This window comes from Python bivittatus, unplaced genomic scaffold (assembly GCF_059951505.1).
Source record: "Python bivittatus isolate LINGU-HERP-01145 unplaced genomic scaffold, Pbiv_v1 ctg000590_np1212, whole genome shotgun sequence".
Taxonomy (NCBI): Eukaryota; Metazoa; Chordata; class Lepidosauria; order Squamata; family Pythonidae; genus Python; species Python bivittatus.
In genome coordinates, this window is record NW_028277086.1 from 18,334,157 (window position 1) to 18,361,971 (window position 27,815).

Here is a 27,815-nt window from a genome sequence, read left to right on the forward strand (position 1 = left end):
TTCTTTCTTTCTTCCTTCCTTCCTTCCTTCCTTCCTTCCTTCCTTCCTTCCTTCCTTCCTTCCTTCCTTCCTTCCTTCCTTCCTTCCTACTTTACTTTACTTTACTTTACTTTACTTTACTTTACTTTACTTTACTTTACTTTACTTTACTTTACTTTACTTTACTTTACTTTACTTTACTGTCTGTTTTTGACTCCTGGCAATTGCCTGGACAAGTGCCTACAGTTTTCTTGGCAACGTTTTTCAGAAGTGGCTTGCCACTGCTTCCTTCCTAGGGCTGAGAGAGAGTGACTGGCCAAAGGTCACCCAGATAGCTTTGTGCCTAAGACAGGACTAGAATTCAAGGTCTCCTGACTTCTAGCCTGATGCCTTAACCACTACACCAAACTGACACTCACCATTTTCATAAAAATGTGTAAATCATTCCTTGTAGCATTCCCTCCCTTTAATGTAAGCCCAGTTCATTCCATTACCTTTATTTTTAATTCAATTCATTCACTGATTGTGCAAACTATCACCTGATTTGTTAAAAGTTGATGTCAACATTTTGACAGCAACTCTGGCAAAAACATTACAGATCATAATGGACATACCTTAAATTGAGCAGAGTGGAACATCTGGTTTCATGAAAGGATAGCAAGTCTTTGATAGTACTAGATTATTCATTGATATTTTAGGCAAACATTTGGAAAAATTGAAATTGTCAGGGGTGATCTCATTGGTTACAGAGAAGACCTTTAATATGGTAGAGTGTAAATTTTTGGACAGAATAAGTTACATGAGACATCATCCAGGATATCTTTTTCTCTTCTTATATTTAATTTGATGTTGGAATAGTCCCTAAGGTAACCTTCACCCAAACAGTATAGGGCTTTATAGATCAAAATCAACTCTTTGAATTGGACTCAGAAACTAACTAGTAGCCAATGCAGAGATCAAAGAATTGGCATTATGTTACATTTACAGCTCTTGTCCACCAATATTATGGCTGCAGCATCTTATAGCAACTGTTTTTTTCTGGCACTTCTTCAAAGGCAGTTCCATGAAGAATGGGTTACAGTAGCCAAAGTATCTGGTTCTAAGAGTATAAGTCACTGTTGTCTGGGTTCACAGTACTGGGCTGGGATTGGCACACAAGCACCAACTGGGCATCACACACACACACGCAACATTCAGAGGACTGTAATCCGAGATGATCCACACATTTCGGACCTGCTCTTTTAGAGGGAAGGGGACCTCATTCAGAGGAATCATCAGGGCAGTCAATGAACCAAGAGGTTTCTGGATAAACAATAACTCTGTCGTCCTGAGCTCTTTAGCAGCTGCCTATACTGAAAGTAATTTTTTGCAAAGACAGTTATCATAGAGTTCTCTTTAGCAAGATTTATTGACTGATGCGATGGTATTAGTAGTACTCCAGCAATTGAACAGTTTTTATTTCCTAACCAATATATACCCATGTATGCAGGGGCAGAATTCTTATTTTCTTTTTAATAGCCTTCTGACGAGCCACAAGAAGGTATATCTCTTCATTGATACCAGGGAAGTTTACAGCTAGTTGTTTTCATTATGATCTGCTCAATCTTTATCTGTCTGGGAACAAAGTCCTACAACAGGAGTCATTCTAAGATTTGGGGGGTCATGTGTCCTTGGGGACATACAGCATGTGTCCCCATGCAATAAACCATTCTTTTCCTAGACTCACAATATAGTTTAAACTCTACACAACATGCCTTCCTCTTAGGCTCTATATCCTATGTGAATTTGTGTTTGGGCATCAGAAATGGAAAAATGATCTTGCCAATTATTAACAAGCAGAATTGGGTATCCCAAATGTTGGTGTCCCCCAAAGCAATATCAATATACTGTTTTGTACTAATATTAAAACAAAAACATTAAAAACCTTCCACTTTAATGGCCTCTTCATTCAGCCAATCTGCAAGAAAGAAAAAGGGGCAAAGTGAGGGTTTTTTCCTTGTACTTCACTAAGAGATGCCAACATTCTAAGTAGAAAAGTTTAAAACTTTTAGTTCAAAACATTAGGAAGTCTGATTTCCTTGCAACAGTAATTGGCAGCATTATTCGGTGGCATTTATTTTCCTCAGAAACACTTTTCTGGCAATAAAAATGTGATAGCGAGTAATACAATTAAGTCTATAATACAATATCCAAGTTGAAATTTGTCTCCCAAAAGGAGAAACATAAAATTGTTCATTATCTAGCTTCCCAGGAATAATAGTTCCAGAAAATGTATTATAAATGCATATTCACAAAACTAATAATAAAGCACACCAGATGTTCCCCAGATGTTGGCCTGAGCAAGGCAAACCTGTGTGCTAGATGAAATCTTCAGACTTGTATGTGAATGGCTACACTGGACCTCAGGCTGAAGCTGGCCCAGAAAGTTCCTATCTCTATTACAGTAATTATCATGACCAAATCCTCCTCCATATTTAGGCTTTAAGACCTAAACCTTCCAGTCTGTGAACTGTTTTATAATTAGCTGCAATATTTCAGTTGAAAGTACAGTGCAGATATAAGAGATGCACCAACAGAAAACATCAAATGTGCTCCTACTAATATGGCTTTCTGTTCAGCTTTGGAATGTTTTGCTTTTCCAGGTTCATTTAAATGGGGACAGGTTTCCTTGGGCTTCCATAAGCAGATATTAGAAATAAATCTCACTGTATTTTCCTTGATATACTTTGAGACTGTATAGACTAGATCAATGTTTCTCAACCTCAGCAATGTTAAGATGTGTGGACTTCAACTCCCAGAATTCACCAGCCAGCATGGCTGGCTGGTGAATTTTGGGAGTTGAAGTCCACACATCTTAATGTTGCTGAGGTTGAGAAATACTGGACTAGGTGTTTAATACTAAAGCTGTAATCAGGAAATTAACTCCATCCAAGTGTATTTCACTGCAATCAATAACATTTATTAACAAGCAAATCTGAGCTGTAAATAAGGTGCTATAAATAAAAAGATGACTTGTTCCCAGGGATAAAAGATACAATGCATGATTATTATTTTTTTCCTAAAACAAGACTTCTGAAAAGGTTTAGATCTAATGCAAGCAAAGGCAAAACAAGAAATCATTCTTAAATATTTCATGTTAATTTTCCTGGAACAAAAGTAACATGTCAGTACAAAAGAAACTTTTTTTGTAATTAAAAGTGATGAACAATTTGTCTTTTGTAATTTTCATTACGTGAATACAAACATCTATTTTCAATGGATTTCTTATTTTAAAAAAGAATGTTTTCTGGTTTGAAATAATCAAGTTTTGAAAATGTTACTGCTCTTTCTTCTTGTCGGTTGCTAAAATTTTCAGCCATGGCACAGATCTATTTCTCTGAGGCATTTCAACTTTTTCAGGAAATGTGATCAATAAATATAGAAAGTGGATAAATAAAATTGGATTGGATGTGGTGTTCCATGATCCAATTCTGTGGCACTGGATGGCCTCAGCTTTCTTTTCACTTTGAAAGTCCCCAGCAAAATGGTTCTAAGTATTGAGACTGACGCAAATTGCACTGAAAACAACAGGTCACTAAAAAAGTCTTTTCTTCGCTTCTATTCATTGAAGCTTTGCTGGATCTGTATCCTGTGAATAGAAAAGCTCCTTCCATGAATGGAAAAGCATCTTTGGATGAAACTCACTATAAATATCTAGAATGGAAAAAGCTAGACTAGCAGTGTGAAAATGGGCCAAGTTTCATATGTATCAATAGCTCAATATGTGTTAACAACTGTCACATGGTGCAATGAAAACGTTAAATGGGACCCTTTAAACTAGTCCTTAGTGAAGAATGTTTGACATAACTGGAGCTCACACATAAGGAAGGTATGAACCTTGGTGCGTTGTTTATTATTCAGCATGCATCAGAGGAGTTTATGATTCAGGATGCTAGACCAGAAAGCAATGAGATTTAATTTGCTTCTCCATCATACAAGGACTCTTCTATTTAATATGATTCAGAAGGAGTAACACTCCAATAAACACAGGTGAACTGAACACATCAGAAGAAAAGCCACTTTTGAAAGACTGGGAGAATATGGTAATGATTTGCTATCCACAGATCATCTTCTATGTATTGAAATGGTTTAACAAGTCCACATTCCTATCGAGAATTATTACCACGCAAATATATCTCCTTAGAACAAATCAAATTGCATTTATCAGAAACTGATGGGGTTAAATCAGGGCCGTTTTGAGACTCTGAGAGGCCAAGAGCAAAATGTCAATAAATAAGAATTTGTCAGGAAACTGAAAATACTGAAATCCATCTTGGGATTATATATTAACGTATTCATTATACTGTCTTGAATGAAAAGTATTGAACCATATCACCACTTCAAATGCAGAAATATACTTTGATTGGAGCTCCCTCCATCACCCACTCCACAAATTCTCAAAACATGTTTTGAAATACGCCATTCACCTTGAAATTATGTGCAGAGATTTTATCTGTAATGGAGGAGAACATGCAGCTATGGTATCTTATTCCTGCAACATGGTTTGGTAATATATTCAAGCAACTGAAGCAGATGCTTAGATAACCTGGTACCCATGTGAAGGATTAGGACTGACTGAGAATCCTAGGAATTGTATTCTCAATCCATTTGGAGACTGCCAAGCAGGGTAAAAACAAAGCAAACGATCCCACTGTCTATTCCATAGAATATGTAGACTTAGATTTTTTTATGTTTGGAGATTTCAGCCAGTCACACAAATGTTGCAATTTTCATCTGCTACCCCAGTGAAAATATTTCTCCCAACTGCACACTGTACCATCCCATATGAATGCAGACATCTTATTTATTTATTTATTTATTTATTTATTTATTTATTTATTTAATTTGCTGAACTCATGTTTGTATCAAGGAAAGGTAATTTAGCTAGTCTGAGATTGGAATCATGCCAAAAAGTGAGGGTCAAAAAGTATCATTATCAGGAGGTCTAAGTCCAAAGTGTACAATGTTTTAAATGCCAATGTTTTAAAAGCTAAAAAAATGCTGGACCTTTTCCAGCTAGCATATATCACTGTCAGTTCCTTCCACAGTTTACCTTTTCCCAAAGACATTTTCTTCTTTATCATCTTGGCAGATCTAACAACCAAGCACTCCAATTACCGATCTTAAGTACAAACCACATTACATATACTTTACACCTCATTTTTATCTCCCATTTGGTGATGTGATAGGATGCAAACCCGTCCTTTTTTCTTTCTTTTTTAATAGTGGAGAAATTGGTTCAACAGCAGTGATCAAATTCCAAATAGCTTTCGATCAGAGCAGGATTTCCTAAGGCGTCTTGACCCAACCAATCCAGCAGAAGGTTTTCAAATTTCAGAAGGAAAATAAAGCAAAGATCCTGATGCTTAACAATCCTACAACAATCCCCTACAGAGCAGTGGGGAGAAGACAAAGACTTGGGTTCAAGACACCAGTCAGGCAGAAGTCACCATGTGTCAGTTTAGCCAACCATGTAAAGATATAGAAAGACAACTTTGGATAAAAAAAGCCCAGTAGATATAATCTTAAACATCTTGAAAAGTAGAAGACCAGAATACTGACTATTTTTTTCTTTTAGAATGTATACATTTTCTTCCTGTATTTGTTGAAATAGGTACTAGGGCTTCATAAGTTGAAAGTAAATAAATAATAAAGATGATTGCTCAAGTTCACCTAGCAACCAACTCATTACATTTTTGTCCTAGTGTGCATTTAAGATGTTGCAGTACATACCTACATATGTGAAAGTTTGCATGATGTGCTTATTCATAGTTAACTATAGTGTATTCAGTTAACCCATTGCTTAGATTCACACAACACTCTGAACCGTACACTAATTATACAGGCTAGATTTGTACAACTTTTCTTTTTTCTTTTTTGAGCCTTTGAGTTAGTTTTTGACTCCTGGCGACTGCCTGGACTAGTCCCTGCAGTTTTCTTGGCAAGATTTCAGAAGTGATTTGCCGCTGCCTGCTTCCTAGGGCTGAGTGAAAGTGACTGGCTCAAGGTCATCCAGCTGGCTTTGTGCCTAATGTAGGACTAGAACTCATGGTCTCTCAGTTTCTAGCTTGATCCCTTAACCACAGCATGAAACTGGTTCTCCTATACAACATAGTGAATCATAAACTAGGCAACCAAGTTTAAGTTCAGTATGAGACAAATAAGTAGAGCATATGGTTCCATTTGTCAGGGAGACAGTTACCTCTGTAGCTGGACATTCCTTGTAGAAGTTGTCACTGGCAGCCAGCAAACAACTCTTGCAGGCATTTTCATTGAGTTGCAGCCAGCTAGCCAGCCACTTCTCCCAGATACTCTATTCCACTGTCACCACTAAATCTTTAGTAAGACTGCTCAATCACTGCTATGCATGTTCAGTTCTCATTATGTAGGAGTTTTGTTCCCTCCCCCCCCCCTTTTTTTCCCAATTAATTTCTGGAAACGTTGAGATTCTACCAAGCCCTTCTCCCACAGTCAGTGAGTAATGCCCATTGTTGCTTCATTTCTATCCTGGGTTCACTACTGTACCCATGAATAGACTTCTATCTCTTGGATTTCTTTATAAGAAAATGTATTAGATCACTTCCCAATTATTTATGGAACAGTTCTCATAACCTGTTATGCATTTACAGGAGAAAGAGAGAGAATTATTCAAACTAGAGCTTCATTTGCAACTGGCTCTGAAGCTATTGTGCTTCAGGCAAACTTACAAAATTTGTTCATTTTAAGGGTTGTGGCTGCCACTGAATTCCACCAAAAACAATATTTCAGGCAAACTTGACAGTTCCTGCTTTGTCAAAACACTCAAGGAATTTCTAGGGAAGCCAAAAGCATTTTGATTAAAGTAGCCAAAATTCTGAGAGAAATATGCAAACATCTAAGTTTTACTTGATGTGAATTTTTAAAGTAAATTTGGGATTTCTGTGGGGAGGAGGAATATGTGGGGAAGTGTAGAGACTCATCCCATATATGCCACCTAATAAAGGGGCAGACAACCTGGTGATTTCCATATTTTGGGTGGGGGCAGTTATCAGGTCCAAAAGCAAGAGTTTATGGAAGTTGTCATACAAACTATCCAAAATGCATCTCTGTCTTAAGACATCAATCTCAAAAGATGATTGCAGAAGTTGAGTAACTTTCACTACCAATTATTTCAACCTTTTCCTCTTATAGTTACATTTAGTTTTCATTGTAACCTCATCCCATGAATCACAGCAATCACAGGCTCAATTACAATATGAAATAGCATTTTTTAAGATTGGCTTAACTTGCTTTCCTCCACTCTTCCCCCATCAAACAAAGATACAGATTCATGGTGGAGGTCTTACCAACGAGGTTACAAAGGTCATGGCCTTTTATGGGAAATTTGCCCAAAGGTTATGTTTTGTATCACACGAGTCACAAACAGGACTGAGAGAACCCTTGTTCATGGACTCCTTCCATCCTTTTATTGAAGTGCCTTTAAAGAACAGTCTTTACCTTGTAACGTTAATCACTGATTGGAAGTTTACATCAATTTTAGAAGCAGAAATCTAAAACCTGCCCTAAATTAGAAAAATGTGACAGGGAAGTAGTTAAGGTGGAATTGGATTTTTTTTTCCTGATTACACTATTTATCAGGTAAAATTTCAAACAATTCAACACAACGGTGAGAAGACTCAGCAGAGAGTTATATCCCAGGATGGTGACTGGATTTGGTTTAGTATTGAATCTCAAAGTAGGGCTTTAAAGGCCACATCTGCAAGAAGATTAATGGTGAAACAACAGGGACTATACTTGGCCAGTGAGACATTTGGGAAAGAAGTCTAATTTGAAATGTGCCTTGATAACTTTGAAATGAAAATTACATGTATCTGACCAAGGGTCATGGTAAGCATTAGCATAAAGTTAACTCCATATTAATTTGAAAGACAAGGACATTGTACCAGATATACAAAAAGCCTTTCTGGAAATAGTTCAAGACTCTTGGCTGCACTTAGAATAATTTCTGTTATATCAGGTACGTTTTAACAGCGCTAAAGAATAAATACAGAGATTTAATATTGGATAATAGTTTCTTAGGCCTGCCAGTCATCCCACATTGTCTACTTGCATCCATTTTTATTAGCATTAGTATTTACATTGCATAATTATCTGCCCATTACAATGGCAAATAAATATGGTATCATAAAACTCATAATGGTTTTGGATTCCTTTGTGACCTTAGTTCAGTAAGAACTTGGGGAGTAGGAGGGTCTACAGCTTAATGGTACAGTACTTCTCTATTTGAAGAATCCTAGGTAGATTTTTTGAGGTAGAGATGAAAGCTGAGGAACAGGTAAAGTATCAGGTAGCAATCAGTGGAAAACAAAAACCAAAACAGAAATCCTGCCTAAGAATCTGGAATGTAAGGCTGACCAAAGAACAATAATTGGACCAAACATTCATGAAATTGATGGAAGTTCACAAAATCACCAACCTCTCAATTTTTTCTATAGATTCTTTAATTAAGTCTTTAGTTCTGTAAAATCCAGTGTTTTTACCTGTACACATCTCCTAATAAATGAATTCTTGCAAAATGTTCTTTTTTAAAAAAGAAAATCCAAATTAAAAAAAAAAGTCTTTGTCATGATCACTGATATAAGAAAGGATGCTTAATCCTCCCATAAGGAGAGTGCACAACATAGAGTTGATTAAGCAGAGTTAATTTGACACTGAGCAAGGTTGAGTTTATTTGGGACTAAACTAACCCCCTTGCATTTGACTGACTAGGTCAGTTTACACATACTTGGTGTTTCCATGATACCCTAATTTCCCTCTCCTCCCCCAACTGATTTAAATAAATTAGTTATGGGAACAGAGTTGTTATTTTACTTATTTATTTACTGATTTTATTAACTAGACTTATAGTGCTACCCAACTCAAACAATGTGACTCTGGCATACAGCATGAAAACAAACAATAAATAAACAAACAAAAAACCTTCAAACCACATAACATGAAAACATGTAAAATATCTAAATTTAAAATCCAAGATATAAAATAGCAACCAAGCACCAATATAAAATAACAACCAAAAGGAAACTCCACTCAACTGGCCCCCAATGCCTCGGGACAAAGCCAGGTCTTAACAGCTTTTAATCTCTATGTCACTAATATTTTTCTCTATCACTCTATTGTAATAAGGTACAAGGATGGGCAGATAGCTTTTATCAAAGATTTGAACTCTTGCAACAGAGTTTTGAAATTAGACTTGTACAAATAAAGACAGAAAGACTTGGATGGAAGTACAGATAAGTTCTTAAGTCATATTTGGAGGCCCTGCTCTGGACACCCCTACCAAGTGGGGGGGGGGGCTGTTTATTGAATATTTATCTCAGAAAAGTTATTAAGATGGCTGTGGTCATTTTAATAACTTTTTAGTACTAGACCTTCCTATTGCTTCATACTCAGCTTGTTGTGGATGTCATCTACCCTAGAACAATAGGGTATTTGTATTTTTGTATGTGCTTTGTATTTTTTGTATTTTTCCTGTGCTACCCAGTAATTTCATGTTATACTTGCTATTGTTTTACTTAGGGTTTCTTTGTCTTTTGATATTATTAGAAACTCTTGAATGTTTTGATTAAACACAGAGTCTTAAGGACTCACCAAATTTGCTATACATAAGATATTGTGAATCACAGCCTATTTTATCAGAAGGATGGAAAATGGGACTGAAAGAGGAAGAATGCTTATGTGTATACGTAGACCCAGCCACCCACAGCTACCCATTTATTGTGTGGGGAAGGGAGAGATACACACAGAGGTAAAACTAATTTACAGTGGGAAAAGATTTTATTGCTGTGATGTGATATACTGTTTTTACCATTTTAGGATTTAATTATTCAACTGCAGTTTTAAAATGTACTGTGGATCTTTTAATTGGTTTTTCTTATATCATTTAAGTCCCGAAGAATTGTTAGATGGGAGCAAGATATAAATGTAAGGAACAAACAAAAACATAATAGAAAATATGACTGCGACAATTGTGCTTTGTCGAAGTGCTTTGAGAAATGTGAATCTGACATGTCTTCAAACAAGGGCTACAAGTTACATTTTTGGGGGAGAGGGGTGTAGATGAGACAGAATGGGTAGGGTTAAGATAAGGACACAAAGTGGATGGACTATATCTTGAATAAAGCCACAGCTTTCTGTTTTATTTCCTTGGGGAAACGTTCTTTGTTTCGGTTACCATGTTAAACCTATTTTGGCTTACACTACTGAAATTCAGCAGTGCCACTTAAAGGGAAGCGTACATGATCTCTGTGACTCAGGTTGCCCATTCCTGTCTTAGAAGGAAGAAATTTTACTGATTGCTGAAAATATGAACTGAACTGCTAAACTGAACTGCTAAAATGATGTGAAACGAGCTGAAATATTTTCAGAAAAGATAAAGTGCCATGAGGGGTAACAGAAGCAAGGAAATAAACTAGCATTGCAAACTGTTTTTTCCCCCCCTTCATTGCAAACATTTCTGGATGAAAAGATAAAAAGGAGATGTATGCCCCCAGCAAGGGACAGAATCTGTAATCTCTTGTTTTATAGTTATACATTGTTGTTGTTCTTGGTGGTTATATTAAAAATAACAGAAATCTAACTCTGTGGTTATGGTTTTTTTCCATTTTCCTATATGGTAGGAATATGAGACAGAAATTGTCTGAAGAATCAGACTTCTCCAGATGATAGTGGCTGATCTCACCCTCATAAGAGCACTAAAAAAAATCCTTTTAAAAAGTGGGCATTGAAAGTGGAAACAACATATCCCTTGTGAGGAGCGCATGACAGACAGTTAACTTATTTATTTCTATTTAACACACTTCAGGCTTTCTGATTTTACAGCATTACATGTACTGAACTCTTTAGTAAAGTGGGGGTTTCTCATTTCAGTCTAACTGCTGTTAATTTGTTCCAAATGTTAACATTGCAAATAAGGGTCTGGTTACCATCTCAACATCAAGTCAATAATAGGAACAGAACTGATCAGCATCTGGTTTAGTTCAGAGTTAAAACATACTCCCAGCACTACAAAATTTGGACTGGAAGATCCTGGCCATTTTAGGGCCACCAAGCCCTCCCCCCATGAAAAGAACAGACCCCTCCCCAAACAGCATGTGTCATTATTTATTGCTTGATATGTTCTATCACATATCTAAAATATGGACTATCACATTACTAATTTTGCCAAATTCCAAAATATGTAAACAGGCCAAAACCTCTTAGCATAAATTATAGAAGAGCAGCCTTAATGATAATTTTAAAAAATTCATGGCTGTTGCTTTCCGAAGTTGGAAAACCATTTAAAAAAAAAAAAAGCACCATAAGAGACAAAATTTTGAAGTTTCTAATTTCATCTCTGCTGCAGGCAACTCCTACCATAGATGTATCATAGTATACTTGGCACTGCCCCTTTGTGAATAAACTTGAAAATGAGTTTAATTATGAATCCAAATTTAACCTGAAAATGAGTTTTCTGCCCCCTCCAAAGAAAAGAAGGAAGGAAGGAAGGAAGGAAGGAAGGAAGGAAGGAAGGAAGGAAGGAAGGAAGGAAGGAAGGAAGGAAGGAAGGAAGGCAGGCAGGCAGGCAGGCAGGCAGGCAGGCAGGCAGGCAGGCAGGCAGGCAGGCTGTAATAGGTAGGTAATGTAGCAAGCAACATTAGAAATTAAAAACTTCTTCCTGGTGGATTTATATTTTGGAGAATTCCTTGAGATTTTTCTGCTTGGTGAGTAACTGTCTTCATTACATTTCTCTCAGATCTTTTTTCTTTTTTTACAAAAATATTACAAGGAACAAATCTATGAAAGTGTGATAAATCTAAAATAAGATAAGCTGTAGAATTACTGTGAGCTTGAGAAACTGGGGATGCTCACTTATCTGAAGACAATTGCAAGATATAATGGATTTTTTGCAATCTCCTTGGATGGATGCCAATTTATTTACAAGATATATTTTTGTTTGATCAGAATCATCACATTTGATTTGTGAAGACAGAAAAACTCTACTTTATCCTGAAGTTACACACAATGTCTTGGTCACATATCACACTAAATCCTGATTTGCTTATCTGGAAGTGTTGAGTTGCTGAGGTTCACACAACACATTAAGAGCCAACCAACCAACCAACCAACCATATTTTAGCTCAGCACAATGGGTAAACGTAGTTACAGTTGTAAAGTGCTTCAGCTGGCACGGTCATACTATTGAAATCTGAGGCCATTTGCCTTTTTTACTAAGTGGCAAAAATTTCACCAACACACACACACAGACCTGCAATAAAAAGTTTCTTCATAAAATTTTTATAAATTATGGAAGCTGGACTTCAATAATATTTGAATATTCATTTATTGCACACCCCACATTCTGTGGGTAATAAGTACATTCAGCGCCCACTGGATTATTTTATTTGGGAAGGAAATACTGTACTGTAGGTACTTTTATCAGTCTTTGGGTTCCTCAAGTCTGCTGGTTTTTTCCCCTGACATTTTTAGCAATTCTATTTTGTCTGCACTTCTGTTGGCACTTACCACTTGTATGCACTTTCAGAAGGAATATCTACCACATACACACACCGTACACAATACTGGGGCCACTATATCCTGCACAAACACAGCCTAAGTACCTAAACTGCACTGTTGTATGGCTTCTGTTCTTGATTCAGATAAGTGTAACAAAGCAGTATCTTGATTTCCAAAAGGAAGACAATATGGTTAAGTGTGGGCTGATTCTTTTGCGCAGTTAATTCTACACTTTGATCCTTTTCCATTCCAGTGATTTCAAGAGACTACACTGCGAGGGAAAAAAAAAATTCTTGAGATGCCAGGAACAATTCAAGCATCATGTATATCCAAAAATAAAATTCCTTCCCACACATCTTGTCAGGCCAAATAAAGGAAACCATCTCTAATAAGGTCTGGTTGTTGCATTCAATTTTGAATAGCAGCTCATCTCTAACATTTTACAGTCTTGTTCCTAGAGGATTTGCTTCAGCTAGCTACAAGCTTATAATATCCAAGCTCTAAAACTCTTCAGTGAAAAATCCAATACCTTTAAAGGATAATCCTGCATTTCAGAGGTAAATCTTAGCCTGGGAATTCTGACTGTCTTTACTCTTCCAGTGCCTCAGGATTTATGCTAAACTATTTTAAAAGTTAGCTTTGGTTTCTATCCAGCAATAGTAAAGCCCTGAGACTTTTGTCTTCTATTGTTGCTGTAATGCGAAGAGCATCCCCAGCAGATTTTCCCATGATATGTTGTGGAAAAAAATCAGAGCTTCCTTCATTTGTTTCTATAAGCTGCTGCAATGGCTTGGCAACCCCAAGTTTGCCCCCATCTCGGTGATGTTGGCCTTGCTTTGCCCTCCAGGCTGTGGTTTACTCAGCTTTGCTTTTTTTTATACTGCAAAAAAAAAAGAATAAGAATAAGAATTGAGAACAATGCATTATTATATCTGCAGTTCTATCAACACACTAAGAGTTGTATTCTACTAAGGAGTGCTAGAGAAGAAAGGTTGTCATGCATGTTTGCTCTCTGGTTAGGTATCATTTCTCTTTCCTGGATGTTGCCCTGACTTAATTAATTAATTCTGTTCCAGGGAAGAAGAACTAAATGTGAGAAACTACTATGAAAAGGAACAACACCACAGAGCAACAGCCTCAGTGTTCATGCATATCTTCCACTAATTGCATTAAGGATATAAGACTCGTCCAATGGTTAAGAAGTTCAATAGTAATTGTCCAGGGTTCCAAGAAGAAAACCTTAAAATTAGCCTATTATAGCCTTAGTGTGCAAGAAAACCCATCCTGAAATATTAACACTTCCCAAAATATCAAGAATTATCAGATGAATGTAATATAATGCCTTTTTGAACTAATATTTTTGTTGAGCACAAGGTAAAAATGCAGGAACAGTGCAATGCAGCTGCTAAAAAGGCAATTTAACAGGAGTGCAGAGTCCATATTACAGGAAATAATTGTTCCGTTCTACTCTGCTCTGGTCAGACCCTAACTGAAGTGTTATATCCATCTCTGTGCCCAAGAGTTTAAGAAGGTCGGTGACAGATTGGGTCACATTCAGAGGACAACTACCAGAATAGTGACAGATCTTGAAACCAAACCTATGATGATTGGGTAAAGTATCTGAGTACGTTTAATCTACAGAAAAGATTATTGAGAGGAGACGGGGTAGTGGTCTTCAAATATCTGAAGGATTGCCACACAAAAAAGCAAATGGATTTATTCTGAGTTAGGCCTGAGGATAGGACCAGAACCAATGGATTAAACTTATAAGAAAGCAGCTTCAGGGTAGACATCAGAAGGAATTTCCTGATTATGCAAGCTGTCAGCCAGTGGAACAAGCTACCAAGTGCAGTGGTAAGTTCTCCTTCATTAGACATCTCCAAATAGAGGCTGGAGAGTCATCTGTCTGAGATGTTTAATTGTCTCCTGCACTGAACAGATATTTGACAACAGATATTTGACTAAGGCCTCTTCCAACTCTATAATTCTATGGAAATTAGCAGATGGCCAAGAACCTCTAGTTTTCCTTTAAACCCCACAAAGCACACTATTTTTCCCTTTGTTATGCCCATCAAGGCTGCAGAACCACTGAATCCTTAGTATTCTAGAACCTTATAACAGACCTAGTTATAGCAGTTGCTCTGCATTTGTTCCTTTCATGATTCAGTCTACCTTTTGCTTAAGACACATACATTTCTTCTGGTTATAAAAAAAAATCTACATAATCCTACCTTATCTACTGGGCCTCTCTCCATTCCTTATAAGGAAAATGCTATGTCACCATACATTAGTTTTCCCTGTGTCTACCTCAGAATCATGTAGCATTACTATGGAACTGCGAATCATGAATAAAATATTAACAGATCATCATCATCCACTGACCTTTTTTTTTTTTTTTACACAAAACTTAAGAAAACTTTTGAATTCACTACCACAAGATGTAGGGCTGGCTTCAAAAAAGGATTGGACAAATTCATGGAAGTCATGGGGACCAGAAGCTACTAGCCTTAATGGCAGTTGCTTCTGAAGTCCATGTGCTGGGAGACTAGGGGGCTTCCTTGTGCAGCTGGTTGGTTACTATGACAACAAACTACTCAATCAGATGGGCCAGGGGTCTGATCCAGCAGGCATCTGCTTATGTTTTTATGAGAGGTACTGTAGTCACAACAATCCAATTTTCCTGGCAATCCAATTTTCCTGGCTTGGTGAAATAACCAAATTTTCATCAATTTTCTAAAAGCCAGGAGGGAAGGGGCCAATCACACAAGGATTATATTATTTGGGAAGAGTTCTGAAAAGGTTTATGTGGCCCCAAGGATGACAATCTCTGATCAAGGCTACATGCAGTGAGTCCACCTTACTGGACCTTTTGGGGTAGGTAGATATTAGCGAGAGAAGGCAGTCCCATTAACACCCAGTTCCATAGATATCTGGTTCCGAAATATGACGCTTTAAAGTGACAACCAGCACCTTGAATTGCATCTGGAAGACAACGGGCAAACAGTGAAGCTCTTGGAATGGAGGTGTTACATGGGTGCCTTGAGATGCACCCACCACTTTTTGAGCAACTGCATTCTGGACAAGCTGTAGCTTCCAAATGCTCTTCAAGAGCAGCCCTATGTAGAGTGCATTGCAATGGTCCACTTGAGAGATGACTAAGGTGTGAGTGACAGTGACATCTGCCATTCCAGGAAAGCTTACAGTTGGCATACAAGATAGAGCTGTACAAAGGCCATTTTGGTCACAGCTGCCACCTGCTCATTAAGCTGGATCTGCAAGACCAAGAGGATCCCCAAGTTGCAGATCAACTTCTTTTGAAGGAATCTCACTAGAATCAGCAGGTCTTCAACCCCGTAGACACACACACACACACACACACACACACACACACATACTGTATAGAACAGTTTTAGCAACAGATATTATACATGCAATTATATGGTTCAGCTAGATAGCACATCTCTTGCACAAACTGTAAGTGGAATACGGTGCTGCCATTGCTAACTCACAAGTTCTGAGTTGTAAACTTTATTACCATGAAATCTGCTCTTACAGGGTAAACCATTTTATGGCAAAGACCATGGTGATTTTCTTGGGTGAATGGAAAATGCAAGCAATGGAATTCTTGCCAGGGAAGAAAATTTAATTAGCTTTTTCTGCCCCTCCTCTGTAAAATGTCTGAAGCCCAAGTAACATAGTAATGCAATGCCTAGCAAACATGAATGCAGTCACAAAGGCAATTGCGCCAAGGGAGAAATGAAATGAAATGTGTAATTTGAGGCTCTATAGCAACTGTGAGATAACAGAGGCAAAATAGAATTACCCCCCACCAAAAAAATAGATTGTGCAAATGATGGAACATTATTTAAATCAATTCTTCCTTCATTATAACCTTACCAGAACCTAAAAACCCAGCTAAGTCCTTCTAGGAAGATAGAAAATATTTCAACAATTTTATTTAAGATATTATTTTTGTAGTCTTATATACACTAACCTAGATATAAAATGAACTGGGACCTTCTTACCTGGACATAGGCATGGAACTGCACATGCTTTGTGAGGCATGATAGCCATTCATCCACACAGTTTTTTCACATTTTTTAAGAGGCAGAGGTTTGTTGAAGGAGAAACAAAAGTCCTTATTTTTTATCTGATTGGTTTTCTTCAGTTCAGTTCCTTTTGCATTAAAAGAGACAGGTCTGCTGAATCAATAATATACAAATAATAATTTTTAAAACTTGGTCACTAATAGTCTAAAATTACATGTTTTGTAATTCATGCTTCCATAATTTTTCCAAACAAAATATTTATTTATGCAGTTGAAGCAACTAATGAATACTTAACAAATGAGAAGTCAGAATTCTGTCAGTTGCCTTGAGTGCCCGGTAGATACAAAGGCAAGATCATACCGATTGCCAATTCCCATCCCATAGTGATTCAGAACTAGCAATTTTTTATTTATTAACATATATTCATTCATGCTGCCTACTGATCATGTGCAGGACAAGTCCCTCAGATAAGATTAACCCTGAAAACTTCTACCCAGCCACTCTCTCTGCAGCAAGAAAATCTGGCTTAAACAATTCTTTTCCTTATGCTGCCAGAATATACCTCTTTTTAAGAATTCCCTGTCATAACTTAAAACCTTGCAAATGTATCATGACAGTCCTCTCCCTTCCTAAGCAGCATCTTAGCTAGCCATCACCATGATGTCAGGGCCAAGTTAAACATGTTTAAAAAAGGAAAACGCCCAAAATATGGGAACAGTTCAATTTAAACAGGAAAAGAGAGGGGTGGGGAATACAGAATGCACTCATTTAACTGCCGATTACCTACACAGTTTTATGCTGCAGTTTCCCTATCCCCCTGCCTGCTCCAAGTGCCAAGTTCTGATATGACAACAACCTCAGCTCAACAGAGAGCATTCAGAAAGGATGTATGAGAAAATTAAATAACACAAACAGCCTGAATACACCTGCTTTTACAGTTAAAATCTGCTATTAATGGCACATCACTTTTAGCAACTAATCCTAAAATGGTAAATTTGAAGAACAAATATTTGGTTTACAGGTAGTCCTCGTTTAGTAAACACATTTGGGACCGGCAACTCAGTCACTAAGCAAAGCAGTTGCTAAGTGAAACCGCAACTGTGCTTATAATCTTATTTCAGCTTTCCTTTAATTTACAGACTTGTGAAGGTCATAAATGTGAGAACTTGTCACAACATTACTTTTTCATCACTGTTGTAACTGCAAACAGTTGCTAATCAAGGCAGTTGCTGAACGAGGACTACCTGTATTTAGACCTGAAGACATTCCTTGTCCTGGAAATGTTGCAGCTCTGCAAAAAAGTATTCACCCGCTTGTAACTGTGAACGGTTAGTAAATGAGTCAATCACTAAACAAGGACTACTTGTAATTAAAGTTAATGTGTTAATTTAAATATCAAAGTGATTCCTAGCCCACTTTTTTTTTAAAAAAAGTTTGTTCTTTTCCCTCTTTTCAGTTGAACAAATATGAATACAGTGAAAGCTTAAAGCACATAAACTAAAATCTGTTATGAATCCAAGCATTGTTTAGTTCCATATGTAAAGCAATGGTGAAAAAAAAAACACAGTAAAATATAGTAGAATTTAAGCATAACTTTTGACTCTCCAGTCTGAATCCACCTTGGCAGATGAATACTGTGTCTTTCCAGAGACCTGGAAATGTCTGGTTTTGCACCAATTCACTCTCCAAACAGACACTGGGATATGTTTAGTGTGATATTTTTATGACTGGAAGGCACTATGAAACACTTAATAATACTTTTAAAAACCTGTATTTGGAGTTTTTCTTTAGTTTGTGTAATTGCCTGTCTCACACCATAATCATTCTCAGATAACTATATTCTCACGATCGGTTCCAGTTAATAAAAAAGATAAAATTAAATTTGGACAGAACACCAAAGCCAATGTGGTACTCTGGGTGTACATTTTAAAGGCCCCTTGAATTATGCCTTATTTTTCTCCCCCCTTATCCCAATTTCTAACAAATAAGATTGTTCCTTGACACAGTCAAGCCAAATGGGCAAAATACAGCTTGAATATAACCTGTAAAGGATGAAACAGAGGTCATAATTCTAATCACAAGCATTCTCTAAATTACACTGCCCACCTCCAAAATGGTACTTTGTTGCAAACCAGGGAAAAATGCACAAAAGGAGTCTATTCAGATCTGAGAGTCCTTAAAGCTTGCTCACTTTCCATGTCTGAATTCCATGCCTGAATTCAGTACTAGATTTATATCCTGACTTTTATTCAGGAACGCATTAAAGTGGGCATGACACTCCTCACTCCTGTTTTCCTCCAAAACAGCCTTATAAGGTAGGTTGGGCTGAAAGAAAACTTCCATGCCTGAGGGTGGATCATAAAGACATTACCTTTAGTTTCTTAATTTCCTACTTTTCTTGCACTTCTGTGAAAAATCATAATCCTTATAGGCATAATTCCCATCACTGCTTCAATTTATGTAGGCATCCTGTTGTGCCATTTTCTTCCCTGTTCATGATTTCCCTGGATAAAAGAATTGCCCCCCTCCAAGGCATACCAGGGTATATGAATGTGGTGGTGGGAGATACATTTTTGCTCATCTATGTCACAGTTAAAATGACAACTACAAACTGTACTTTTTGGCTTGCACAAACTTGGGAGACTATATCCAAAAGCTGGATTCATAATAAATTCCATTCACTTGTTCTGGTGCTGTATAGGTAGTCCTCATTAAGCAACCACAATTGGGAGTGGCAACTTGGTTGTTAAGCAAAGTGGTTGCTAAGTGAAACCCAACTGTGCTTATGATCTTCAACTTTCCTTTCCTTTACATAGCTGTGAAGGGCGGAAATGCAAGGATTGGTCTCAAAGTTACTTTTTCATCACTGTCGTAACTGCAAACAGTTGCTAAACAAGGCAGTAGCTAAACGAGGACTACCTGTATTTAGACCTGAAGACATTCCTTGTCCTGGAAATGTTGCAGCTCCACAAAAAAGTACTCACCCGCTTTTGGATATTCTGAATGTCTGCATAACTTTGCACTGAATGTTATCAGAGCTTCATGTGAGTCCTACAGAAAAATATGGAGTCTGAAAAAAAGAGTACCAAAATTTGGTGCTTTTACACTGGCTTGTAAACATGCATTAACCTACTTGTAGTGTGCCAGTTTGAAAAAAGTAACTGCTCCCCCTCCTCACTGGTTCAATCCATTACATTATGTCTGCAAGAGAATGTATGATGAACAATTTAAATGCTGTGGAATGGACAAGTCAAAGCCCCGACATAAATCCCACAAAAATGTGGTAACTCCTAGAAAGGTTGTGGCATAGAAATATTCAAAAAACTCAAATGTCATTAACTGAACAACTAGTGACATCCTAATTTGGACTTGTGGTATTTCTGGCCTTGGAAACACCTAATTTGCTACAAGCAATTACCGAATCTTACAACCCAATACCCCTTACAATTACTTTTGATCAATTCTATTGTAATGAATTGATTTGATGTGCACACTTTAATGAGTGAATGAAATAAAGAATTAGAGATTCCTATTTTGGCTAGAAAATGGGAAATAGAATTCACATCAGTATCACAAACTTCAATACATCAGGTGCTTCTGGTGGGGAAAAATGGCAGGCTGACGCTCTCCAAAGTGTAGAGAGCCATCGTAGCTGAGAACGCTGGCTGGGAGGTGAATTCTGGCTGGTGCAATCTTCCACGATCAAAGGAAGATTGAGAGATAAACCGTGTGTGCTCCGGATGGCAGTTCCTTCTGAGCTAACTGCAGAAACTGAAATGTTTTTGCAGCCAACTTGGGGGTTGAGCTGCCAGAAGACCTGGAATTCCATCTACATTCCTCACTGCAGTGGAGCCTTATGGACATTAGAGCCTTGCTTCTCCCCACTTCTTAATCACCTTGGGAACTAATTAATTACAGATGAAGAGAGATTTCCTCTGCAGCAAAGGTAAGATTCCTTGGGGTGAGACGTTGATTTAAAAATTCAAGACTATTTGCAAAAAGCTCAATATAAGAAAGGTTTTAAAACAGACAAGGGGACAGTCTTTTTTTCTTCCTATTTTTCTATTCCTATTCCTATTTTTATTACTTTTATTTTTGATGAAAGCGCTTTGCTATAATTTCTTATTAAGCTAGCTAAAGAGATTAGCCCAGCGTGGGAGTGTTGCTAGCTATCCTTTAAGAATCTGTGTGATTGGTGGTATCTGCATAAGAAAAGATAAGGCACAGACACACTGTGATGTTTAGTTGCATTTGTTGTGGTGGAAGTCATTGAGAGCATTTGAAACAAGAAGATAACAAGGAAAAGAAAAAGAGGTGTTTCTTTTTATTCTCTTGGCTTGGGACCTTTTTGCTTTTGGATTTAAAATGACTACTAAAAAATGGAAAACGAGGGCAGAAGAGGCTCGCTAGAACAACCTACAGAAAAAATAATTACACAAGATATACTTCAGAAATTTTTTGAGCAAATGGGGAATAAACTGGATGCTTTTCAAAAAAAATATGGATGAAAGATTTGTAAAGCTAAGAGAGGAGATGACAGAAGATGTTAAAAAGATGGAAAATTCTATAAAACAAATATCTGGAGAGGTAAAGCAAATTAACGATAGAGTGGAAATTTTAGAGAGTAAGTCAGAGATTCAAGAAAGAGAGTTGGAAAGAGAACTGGATAACCTGGCTTTACTGGAATTGAGAGAGAAAGAATTCTGTGTTAGATTTAGAGCTGTTCCAGAGATTCCAGATGAAAATACTAGAAAGTGGCTTATTAATGCTTTGGCAATTTTTTTGGATCTAGAAGAAGAAGATACAGAGGCAGAAATTGGCAAGATTTATAGAATAAATTCCGGATTGCCAGGATGAGGAATGTCCCTAAAGGTATTTTGGTGCACTTTATTAGAAAGAAGACATGGGATCAAGTCCTGCAGCAACATTTTAATACAAGACTGAAAATGGATAATACAGATATAATTGTTTTGAAAGAGATTCCTATTAGTATTTTATGTAAGGGAAAAGAATATTCCTTCTTAGCTGAAAAATTAAAACAGAAAAAGATTCCATTTCTATGGGATAAGTTGGAAGGTGTGATTTTTACTTTTAAACATCAAAAATTTAGACTGAATTCTGTTCAGAAGGTGAGAGATTTTTTAGAAAAATATAAAGGAGAATTGGAGGAGAGGGAAATAGAGGATTCAGAGGGACATACACAACAATCACAACACAACAATCACAACAGATGCAACAGAAACCAAAATATGATACTGAATTAGCTGCTACAGGCATGGATTTTTCTAAATTTTTGGTCTGAGTATGGATTACAAATGTTTAACATGAAATATACAGTAAATGGAGCAAATGCTCCTCAGAAGAGGAACAAAATATTTTATTATTTGAAAAAATTAAAGCAAGATATTATTTGCCTACAAGAAACTCATATCAGGAAAAAATATATAAAACATTTCAGTTATAAAACTTTGGGTGAAGAATTATCTCAGCAGATATTAAGAAGAGAAATTGAGTTGTTTTGAATATTAATCCTCAACGAAACCCAGAACTTGTATCAACTGATGAACATGGTAGATTTGTTGAAGTTACATTATATGGGGTTAAAACCATGGCCTTGTTTTATAAGAAGTCACTTTATCTTCCAAATGAAGATAAAGTGACTTCTTATAAACAACTTATAGAGAGATTAATGGACTTTTCTTATGACAGTTGGTGTTTGATGGGGGATTGGAATGAAGTGGTCTCCCCCCAACTGGACAGGACTTCTGAGAAAAATATTAAAATTCCTCAAGGTAAATTACCAAAAGTTTTCTTTGATTTGATGGACAATTCAGGGCTAGTTGATGCAGGGAGACAGAAGAATGGTAGTTCAAAAGACTACACATATTTTTCAGAAAGACCCAAATCTTTTTCAAGAATAGATATGATTTGGATTTCAAGAGACTTGGCTACTAAAATTTCTAAGGTAGATATTTTACCAAATTCTTTCTCAGACCATAATCCTGTGAGTCTGATTTATAAAAGAAAATCTTTCAGATGAAGATTAAATGAAGTATTAAATTCTTTGAAGATTAAGAATAAATGCTTTGAGAATGAACTTTTACAACCTTTACAAAATACGATGAATTATATTTTACAGGGTAGAAAAATGCCAGAGACTTGGAAAGAGGCTAATATAACATTAATACCCAAAGAAGGACAAAACTTGACTTTAGCAAGGAATTACAGACCAATATAATTGTTGAATAATGATCATAAGTTATTTACAATGATTTTAGCTGAAAGACTGAAAATAAATTTGCAACAATTTATTCATGAAGATCAATGTGGGCTTTTACCTAAAAGACAGATGAAAGACAATATTAGAACTGTGTTGGGATATTTTGGAATATTTGGAACAACATAATGAAAAACAAGCTGCATCGATCTTTTTAGATGCAGAGAAGGCTTTTGAACTGTACTTTTTTGTTTAAGGTTTTGGAAGATATGAATTTTGGAGAGAATTTTATAAAATGGGTGAAATCAATTTATACTTCACAGACAGCACAAATAATCATTAATGGAGATTTAACTAAACCATGAGAGTTACAAAAAGGGACAAGACAAGGTTGCCTACTGTCTCCTCTTTTGTTTATTTTAATTCTTGAAATATTGAATCGATATTTCAAAGAGAAAAGGATCATAGGCGTAAAAATTTAAAAAGAGTCATACAAGTTAACAGCTTTTGCAGATGACTTGGATATGGTTTTGGCAGCTCCCTTAAAGGGAATTGAATTTTTAATGAGTAAATGAAAAGAATTTAAGACCTTAGCAGGTTTCAAGATTACTAAACAGAAGACAAAGATATTAACAAAAAACATGAAGATATAAGATCAAACAGAATTGATGAATAAAATGGGTTTTAAGATTTAAAATTGGTTTTAAGAAGGTAAAGTACTTGGGTATGGCTATGACAAATATGAATTGCATGTTATTACAAAATAACTATGTTAAGACATGGAATGAAGTTTAAAAAGATTTATTAAGATGGGACAAACTACAATTGTCACTGTTGGGTAGAATCTCTGTGATTAACATTTTACCTAGAATGTTATTTTTGTTTCAGATAATATCTATTTTGACAACTGATGAACCATTTAAACAATGGCAGAAGGATATATCTAAATTTGAATGGCAGGAGGAAAAAAACTTGAATCTGATATAAGGTACAGTACTACAAGATGCAAAAGAAAAAGAAGGATTGGGTCTACCAGATTTGAAATTATACTTTACTGCCTGTTGTTTAGTTTGGATGACACAGTGGGTGTTGTTAAGAAATAGAATGTTGTTATTGGAGTTAGAAGGATGTCATTTGAGATTTGGATGGCTTGGATATCTTCTTGTTGTTGTTCAGTCGTTAAGTCATGTCCGACTCTTCGTGACCCCATGAACCATTGTCTGTGGTGATCTTGGAGCCCAAATAAATAAAGTCTGTTACTGCTTCTGTTTCTACCCCTTCTCCTTCTATTTGCCAGGAGGCTTGGATATCTATGATATGACAAAACTAAGGTTAATGCATATTTCAAAAATCATTATGTTAGGTGGGCCATCCTTAGAGTATGGAATAAATATAAATTTAGGTTCTGCCCAAAAACACCTTTGTGGCTTTCAGCACAAGAAGCATTTTATAGACAAGAAATGATAAGTAAGCAGAAATTGTTAACTTATTGCGATGCATTAGAATTCTTTCAAGGGAATCATAAAATGAAATCAAGAGATTTGACAACAGAAGGATATACTTGCCAATGGTTTTCTTATGTACAATTATCAGAAAGGTTTAAAGTGGATAAAAGATGTTATGGTTTTGAACAAAATAAGACTGAGTTTGAAAACAGAATTATGTACTAATGATAAACATGTTATTGCTAAAATTTACAAACTTTTGCTGAAATATGAGCTAGAAGAAGAGCAAGTGAAAGAATGCATCATAAAATGGGGTAAGAGCTTTGCCTATAATATACAAATGGATCAATGGAAAAATATGTAGTTGAAAGGACTGAAATTTACATTATGTTCTAGCTTAAAAAGAATTTTTATAATGTATCATTAGTATTTGTCCAGAGAAATTGTTGCGAATGTATACAAGCAGTCCTTGCTATCCAACCACAATTGGGACCGGAACTTCAGTCATTAAGCAATGCAGTCGTTAGGTGAAACATCACGTGACCACATTGCTTAGCGACTGCAATCTTGGCAGTCCCAGTTGCCGTCATTAAGTGAATGCCCAGTCATTAGGCAAGGCAACTTTCTGCTGGCTTCCCACAATCAGATCAGTGGGGAAGCTGGCAGGAAGTTGCAAGACCCAGGCACTGCCAGGTATAGGGGAGGGAGCAAGAAGGTGCACAGGTGTGCGTGGGAGGGTTGGGGGTGTGGGGATGCAGTGTGGGTTGGGTGCATGAGGTAGGTCCTCACGCACCCGACCTGACCCTCCCACACACACCCTTGCTTCCTCTCCCATCCTCCATGGCTGAAAATCCTGCTTGGATTTTCAGCAGGAAGCTTTTTCAGGCAGATCCCAAAGCTCCATTCGCTAAATATCCCATGTGGGCTGCCTGAAAAACCTTTGTGGTGAAATCCAAGCAGGATTTTGGCACAGGGAGTTTAGCCCATGGAGCAACCTTTCCTGTTGGTTACTTTCCCAGCAGGCAGCACGCAAGTTTGCAAATGGTGATTGCATGATTGTGGGGCATTTGGCATCCTGTTTAAGGACAAACTGATTGCCAAAGGCCTGGACCGCTGTAACTTCAGGTCAGGGTGTAAACCCCTTCATTCAGTGCCGTTGTAACTTTGAATGGTTGCTGGCTGAATGATCGGATAGCGAGGACTACTTGTAAAGGTATTTCAAATCTTTGCTGGAAATATGAACATGTAGGGACATTTTATCATGTTTGGTGGACATGTAAAAAAGATGAAAAATTTTGGATAGAAATACACGCATTAATTCAGAAGATTTTAAAGGTTAAAATACAACTGAACCCAGAGACTTTTCTTTTGGGACTAATGTACAGGCAACAAAAAAAAACTTATGGAACTTTGTTTTTATATAGGACAACTGCAGCAAGACTATCATATGCTTAAACGTGGAAAGGTTCAGCACCACCCACAATGGAGGAATGGTTGATGAAGATGATGGAACTTGCAGAGATGGCTAAATTAATGTCCTTGATTAAAGACACTAGCTACATTTATGGTTGACTGGAAACCCCTTAGAGACTTTTTGCATGAAATGGAAAAAAAAATACACTTGTGACTTGTGGATTTGATTAGAAAAAAAAATGGGTAACAGAAAAAAGTGAGGGGTTTTTTTTCCTTTTGGTAATCATAGAGTAAGAGATAATTTTGTAATTATATTTCCTGCAGAGAGAATCGGAAGCTTCTTCTATTTCTTTTTCTTTCTCACTGCACTTTTGCTTTTGCTTTTTTTCTTTGTTCTATTTTGTGTCCTACAACAGTTCCATTTTGGAACTTACTATGTGTATTAACTCAATTCTGAGACAAGATTTCACATTCTCAGATGTTCATTCTTTTGCATGGAAATTGGCATTCAGACAAAGAAAGTGGAGAAAGCACAAAGGCATTCTTAAAAATGAAGTAAAGCTGTTTACTGTGGAGGAATGGGCAAAAATTCCTACACAGCAATGAGAGACTGATCAGCAGTTAAAGGAAAAGAGTAGCTGTGGTTACTGCAACTAAATATAGTTAATGGATTTAAGGGAATGATTACTTTGTCACACTGGAATATTGCATTTGACTCCTTTTTTCTCTCTCTGTAGGATCCATAAAATCCTACAGAGCCATAGAAAGCATAGATAACATTCAAAGATGTGCACAAATTCAGAAAATCTGAAAGGGAACTTTTTCACAATATTTGAAAAGTTCCAAATGAAGAGAAAGCATTACTTATTCTCCCTAAAGCCCTTCTACACAAAAAGGCCAGCAACAGAATTAATTATAAACACAACTTGTGTAAAATAGGAATCAATTAGTAAAGCCATGGTAGAAATTCAAGGGTAGCCTATCACCTTGAGTATATTTTTCTACATATTTTCAGATGGGGAGCATAACAAAATCTCTACAACGGGTCAGTTTTGAAAAGAATCCAAGCAAATTAGGTATCTTCTCTATAGCTGCTACTGAAGTCAATACAGCATGAGTTAGTTCCATGTTGTTCTTGCCATCTTTTCTCTTTTATTGGTTTTATTATAATTTCTTTGATTGTTGTGAGTTGGGTGGCATACAAGTTGAACAAATTATCATTATTAAAGAAATATGTGTCCTTGTTTATCTAAACAAACGGAGCAGCCATTTCAGATGCAGGTTAGAATCAGCAGCATGAAAGTAACTCCACCAACAAGGCATCACTTAAAGCTGGTACTTCATCCATAATGTTCAAAGCATAGCACTTATCACTTTTCTACTGCTATTTTGCAAATCAGTGCCGCAGTCACATTAATACTCTTCTGCAGTACAGAATATCCAGGTGAATACTGCTTGATCATTATGGTGATCTTCTAGCTCTGTTCCATAAAATAGTTCATGTACCATATGGTACTCATATTTACGCACAGGTCTCCAGCACTTCCACTTATGTGCAATAAATCATCCTGCTTTATCACTTAATTTATTTTTACATCAAATTATGGCCTAAGCATTTGCTTTACAAGGTCTGAAGAAGCCGACGTTCGATAAAATTTACTCTTTTTATTAACTGCAGTGGCTTTCCATCATAGAAGCAATAAATAGAAATCTTACATTTTTATAAAACACATTATTCAAGATAGCAACTTTTACTAACATGAAACCACTGTTAACATAATGAGGCATTTAAAAGTAACATTAAGTCTGTGAGGACAGAAGTTCAGCCATGGAGCTGGAGAAAAGATCTACCACTGGTCATCTTTTCTACGGTTTACGATTGAGTGATCTGCAGGGCCTCCAACATGTCTTCTACAGCTTTCAGTGAATACTTGGTCTCTTTCTTACTACGGCCAGCATACTAAATGAAAAGAAAAACAAATCAGTTTTCAAAAACAAATGCAATAAAAAAAGTACAATAGGCAAAGGTGGCCATAGAGTCCAATAGTTACAAAAAGTTTATTTAAGCAAAATCTGATTGTAAAGGAATACATTTTAAGGGTTTAAAGTGTGTAGAGGTGTGGCAGGGAGCAGTAAAAAAAA

The 27,815-nt window shown here is 36.6% G+C and overlaps 1 protein-coding gene across 2 annotated transcripts in view; it reads right to left on the reverse strand.

Moving 5' to 3' along the window:
• Positions 1 to 12,357: 12,357 nt before the first annotated feature.
• The window catches only part of EMC2 (ER membrane protein complex subunit 2), a 58,426-nt gene continuing 42,968 nt past the window's right edge, over positions 12,358 to 27,815 (reverse strand). For both annotated transcript variants that reach the window (XM_007427420.4, XM_007427422.3), the window contains exons 11-12: positions 16,575 to 27,633; positions 12,358 to 13,429 (exon numbers count right to left, since the gene is read on the reverse strand). In XM_007427420.4, coding sequence (XP_007427482.1) covers positions 27,547 to 27,633 — 87 coding nt within the window. In that variant the 3' untranslated portion in view covers positions 12,358 to 13,429; positions 16,575 to 27,546. The remainder of the gene's footprint in view (positions 13,430 to 16,574; positions 27,634 to 27,815) is intronic.